At 36.3% G+C, this 5,346-nt stretch overlaps 1 protein-coding gene across 1 annotated transcript; it reads right to left on the reverse strand.

The window, feature by feature from the left end:
- Window positions 1–1,054: 1,054 nt before the first annotated feature.
- LOC110926326 (serine/threonine-protein kinase PBS1) lies at window positions 1,055–5,100 on the reverse strand. The gene is made up of 5 exons (XM_022170072.2): window positions 4,585–5,100; window positions 4,158–4,363; window positions 2,985–3,174; window positions 2,471–2,862; window positions 1,055–1,919 (listed from the first exon to the last, which is right to left on the reverse strand). Exons 1-5 carry the CDS (start codon window positions 4,703–4,705, stop codon window positions 1,455–1,457), a joined length of 1,374 nt encoding a protein of 457 aa, XP_022025764.1. The 5' UTR covers window positions 4,706–5,100; the 3' UTR covers window positions 1,055–1,454.
- Window positions 5,101–5,346: the final 246 nt, after the last annotated feature.

Raw genomic sequence — 5,346 nt, forward strand, 5'->3', positions numbered from 1 at the left:
TGTTACACCAAAACTTGTTTATTTTTTTTAAAAATATCTACTCGGCGTTTTTTGATTTTTTTTTTTTGCCCAAAACCCTTAAAAACATGTATATAACATGTGTAAATTTTTTCAAGAAAAAAAAACATTGGGAGCTTTGAGTTTCCCGGGTTTTCTAAATTAAAGTGAGTTTTCTATAGATACTTACATTATATATATATATATATATATATATATATATATATATATATATATATATATATATATATATATATATATATTAAATTGTAAATTGTAAACTTTGGTTTGTTTCTTACTATTTCTGTAGCTATTTGTTTGTTGCTGTCCGTTTTAGATCATGCCTTTCTAAAAAAATGCATAATTTATAAAAATGAGTTTAAATGGAAATCTAGAACAATTCTTCTTATAAAACATGTTTTGACATATTAACCTAATCACTTCCTTGAAAAAGCAGTGTTATGTGCCTTATGTGCAAGGCTTGATACAAAACTTCTATCGAGTCGGGGGTCTCACTGGAAGCAGTCTCTCTATTTTTAAAAAGTAAAGGTAAGACTGTCTACATCTTACCCTTCTCAGACTCTACCTTAGCTTTGCTATTAGTGGGATTTACTAAGTATGATGATGATGACGACTTCCTTGAAGAAGCTAGCGGTATTCCTTCTATTACAAGATATGTTGTGGTAACAAGTCATTTTTACTTGTATATTAAATTTGATTACAAACTTTGTTAAATAATGCAAGTCTTTATATAAAAAAATAACTCATTCATCTGTTACATTTTTACTACTCTATTCCACCATACTACTCTTGAGTGTGCATCATACTTCACAAAACTAAATGGGTGGAATATGTTCACCATCAAGTCCCAAAATTCAAATTTTACAAAACAAAAATATCAAAGTCACAATCACAATTAGACAATTTGTGTGGAGAATCATACTTCTCAATTTGTGTGAGAATCAAGTTCTTAATATCAATCCTTGTGAAAGTCATTGTCTTCAATACCATACTAATTGTGTGAATCGAATCCACAACGCTATTGCACGCTAGAATCTAGTTCTCAACGCGACCACCACACTTGCAAGTGGTCTTTCAATTAATATCATGATATTCAAGTACATAGAATGTTCCAATCATGATCACCAACAACAATGGAATAACTGACTTAAAAAGTAAGTCGCAACTTGTGGCGAGTTAAACACTTGACCCAAATCTCTTACAGGATTACCCATAAACCATCATCTTAAACGCTACGACTCCTCGGTGTACAACAACAAAATAACCCATAAACCATAATAAGTTTTCCCATTCACCTCATATTTGGTATACATAAACACCCGCCTGTTTATCCGAATTTTTTCTCCTGAATCGGGTACAGGGAAAACAAAAGAAAAAAATCAAATCGTGGTGGTCAAAAGTTCAAAACACCACAGTAACGCACCAACACTCGTCTCTTAACCGTTAGCATTCCCATCAAAGCTGCCTTGTGCACTTTGTCGTCTTTTTTCTACCCACATTTTAGCCTCAGCAACAGCCCGTTCTCGATCAAGATCTCGATTCAGCATCCTTGGAGTTTGAGTTTCTCGAGGCGAATCTCCTTTGTCGGAACCTTCTAGATCCCCCCACCTGCTACGACCCGACCCACCACCTTCTTCATTCTTTGAAATTCTACTGGTTCTCTCACCGTTGTTGTACCGGTTGCTTTGACCAGAGGCCGCATTGGGATCATAGGTGTGGTTCGCAAGATAAGATAAGGCAGTGACCACGTCTCCTATAAGCGGTCGAGCCGCAGCCTGTTCTTGGATGCACATCGATGCAACCGCTAGAGCCTGGTACAGACCCCTCATGGGATAATGTCCTTCAAGCCTGGGGTCTGCCAATGTTGCAAATTTCCTTCTGTCGTTGAATAAGGGTCGTGCCTGTAAATTCACAAAATACATTTTATTTATTCACGATTTGTATCTAATCAAGTTATAAAAAAAATGTGAACAACATTATAGTAATTAAAAGAGTAAAATGCCATTTTCGTCCCTAAGGTTTGGCCTGTTTTGCGACTTTCGTCCAAAGGTTTGTTTTTCTGCATCTGTATTCAAAAGGTTTGAAATCTTGCCATTTTCATCCAGCTCGTTAACTCCATCCATTTTTCTTCGTTAAGTCAGGGGTATTTCCGTCTTTTTTGTTAACTTAAAAGGCAATACGGTCTTTTTCAGCGGTATTTGGTCTTTTTACATAAAGTGAAAAAGATAAAATTGCCCTTTAAGTTAACAAAAAAGACGAAAATACCCCTGAAGTAACGAAGAAAAATGGATAGAATTAACGGCTGGATGAAAATGGCAAGATTTCAAACCTTTAGGATTCAGATGCGAAAAAACAAACATTTGGACGAAAGTCGCAAAACTGGCCAAACCTCAGGGACGAAAATGGCATTTTGCTCTAATTAAAAAAGACACGATGGAAACAAAGGGATTACCCAAGTGACGAGATTCTGCTGTCCTTGCGGTGCACTGCTGTCAATGGCTTTTCGGCCTGTAATAAGCTCTAAGAAAACCACCCCAAAGCTATACACATCAGACTTAACAGTGAGTTGACCGGTCATCGCATACTCAGGAGCACAGTAACCATACGTTCCCATGACCCGTGTGGATACATGAGACTTATCTCCCGTCGGGCCCAACTTCGCTAGCCCGAAATCAGAAAGCTTTGGTTGAAATCCCTCACCGAGCAAAATGTTTGATGATTTGAAATCCCTGTAAATAACAGGAGGATTAGCCTTATCGTGAAGAAATTCCAAACCTCGAGCTGCACCAGCCGCTATCTTCATTCTTGTGTTCCAATCTAACGCTTCTTTTTCTGGTGGGAGATCTGCAAAGAGTAATGAACTGTTGAGTTCGGTTATTATGTAAATTTTATGTTCGGATGTTGCGGTTTGAAAGTGATTACATGATATTCAGTAATCAGAAAGCGATTACTCAAAAGATGATTACCATGAAGATGATCTTCTAACGATCCCAATGGCATGAATTCATAAACAAGAAGTCTTTGGTCACCATCAGCACAGTATCCGATTAAATTCACCAAATTGGGATGATGTAAAAGGCTGAGCATAAGAACTTCTACGAGAAATTCACGGTTACCCTGCAGCCCGTTCCTATCCAATTGTTTGACAGCTACAATCTGTGAAACAGGACGGTAATCAGCTTAAAAGTTTGAGCAATATACTTGGGACATCTATAACAATTAGTCGAATTAGATATAAGCTTAACAAAAATGGCAGGTTATGGGCGATGCTATATTACTGTAAACAAACATGATCGTGTTGTTGTGGTGTTAACAACTTGAGAATAAAGATCATAGAACAAGATAATCCGGGGCAGATCTATGTGGTCCATGTACATACCCTGAGAAAACTATATTTTTATAGTGTAGAAAAGTTAGTTTAAAAAATATTTTAGTGCATACCCTGAAAAGATTTTTTTATAATGACTCATACCCTGCCATTAGTTAATCGTCTACCTACCAGCTTGTTGATTTCTTGTTAGACTTTACAACTCTCGGTTTCAGCTATTCACTTATAAATAGGTCGATTTAGGTTACATCAAATAGGTCAACGGGTCAAACATATTGAAATCTATCCGAAGACTACTATTAATCCAAACTCAGCCGTGCTCGTATGCCAACAAAACATGCATCAAGACCATAGTTGTCAATAGCGGTCGCTATGGTCGCTATAGCGAATAGCATAGTGTATAGGTCAAAGGTCGCTATGGGGTATGTAGCCATAAATAGCGGGATTTCAGTTTTTTTTTAAAATATAAATAGCGATTAAATATAGCTATAAAAATAAAATAGCTGGATTTTAGGTTTTTGTTAAAAATCCATGTAAAATAGCACATAGCGTATATACCAGGGTATTTTAATATAATATACATATAAAAAAATTTGAATTTTTTTTCTAGTGTATCACTATTTATAAAATAGCGCCCGCTGCTTATCGCTATTCGCTATGTAGCATATAGGTACCTTATCGCTATTTGTCGCTATTCACCGTTAACAACTATGATCAAGACACAATATATTATAAATCTTTTACTCAGAGTTTTAACTACCTTAAATTAAATACATACATACACACAAAGGTTTCATCAGTCTGTCTATACCTGACCGCTGCCCGGAAGCCGTCCTCTATACACATGGCCAAACCCTCCTTCTCCTAGCAAACAATCAGGGCTAAAATTGTTTGTTGCAGCTGCAAGCTCCCGGAAAGTGAATGTATGAGCAGCAATCTGACCCTGCGACCCGTCTTTCGAACCCGACGATTCTTTCCTCAAACTAACATTATTTCTAGATTTCTGTCTATCCAAACCTGCAAATCCAATCATAAAGTTAGCAACTTTACAACTCCATAGATCATACTAGTCAAATTTATCAACAACAATATCATTAAAGAACCTTAAAAAGATACTATTTTTATACAATTCAATGGGTCTACATCAAAGGGTATTTATAACATGTAAAAAGCTAAATCAGATCAAACAACCAATGTTGATAAATTCATAGTTTAAATCATGAAAAAAATGAAAATACCAGAAGGTAATCTTGAGATATTTGAAGGGGCAGATGGGTGAACTTCATTGTGATCAGCCCTAGTCTTTTGAGGCTTAGATTTTCCATCTTCCTTTGAATCGAAACAAGAAAAGCAACCCATTAATTGAAGGAACTATCTCTTAAAACTTGAATAAGAAAACTGATTTGAAGTGGAATCAATCAATGAATAGGTTTGGTTTGAAGATTTATGAAGGCATAATCAAGAAGTGATCTTGATTGAATTTGAACCCCAGATGAAGAAAGTAATATCTTGAATCAAAGATTGGAAGAAAAGGCAAAGGGTGTGTTGGGAATGTGTTGTGTTGAAGATGTTGTGAATATGATTATTGTTTTGTTGGGTGTCAGATCGATTGATGGAAAGTTGAACACCAAGGGAAGGGAAGGGAATTCAAAGAATAAACTAGTGAGTATAGAGCATCTTATGAATGATGGAACTTTTATTCAAGACCTCTCTCTCTCTCATTCACACTTCATTTTGACCAAATTAATGTGAGTACAAATGCATTTGATTTTTGCTTTTGGTGATTAATAACTCTTGGGAGATGGGAGAGTAAAATATCTTTTTTTAGACCCAATGTGAAACTAAGGGTGAAGGGGGTGCACACCTAATAGGTGAGTGCTCTCTCTTACGCCAAACCAATCCCCGTGTGCCACGTCAACTCCCCTCTTAAACTCCCCTAACACCCCCATTTGATGGCGCCACTCCCCTATTAGGTGAATTGGTTTTTTAAAAAAAAAAAA

Source organism: Helianthus annuus, chromosome 6 (genome assembly GCF_002127325.2).
Source record: "Helianthus annuus cultivar XRQ/B chromosome 6, HanXRQr2.0-SUNRISE, whole genome shotgun sequence".
Lineage (NCBI taxonomy): Eukaryota > Viridiplantae > Streptophyta > Magnoliopsida > Asterales > Asteraceae > Helianthus > Helianthus annuus.

What these genes read in the sequence shown, in the direction of transcription:
- LOC110926326 (XM_022170072.2), bottom strand. Translation starts at nt 4,705, where the DNA reads ATGGGTTGCTTTTCTTGTTTCGATTCAAAGGAAGATGGAAAATCTAAG. An exon ending in TATCTCAAGATTACCTTCTG is followed by an intron (nt 4,364 to 4,584) that starts GTATTTTCATTT and finishes TTGGATTTGCAG; the next exon opens with GTTTGGATAGACAGAAATCT. An exon ending in GTTAGAAGATCATCTTCATG is followed by an intron (nt 2,863 to 2,984) that starts GTAATCATCTTT and finishes TACTCTTTGCAG; the next exon opens with ATCTCCCACCAGAAAAAGAA.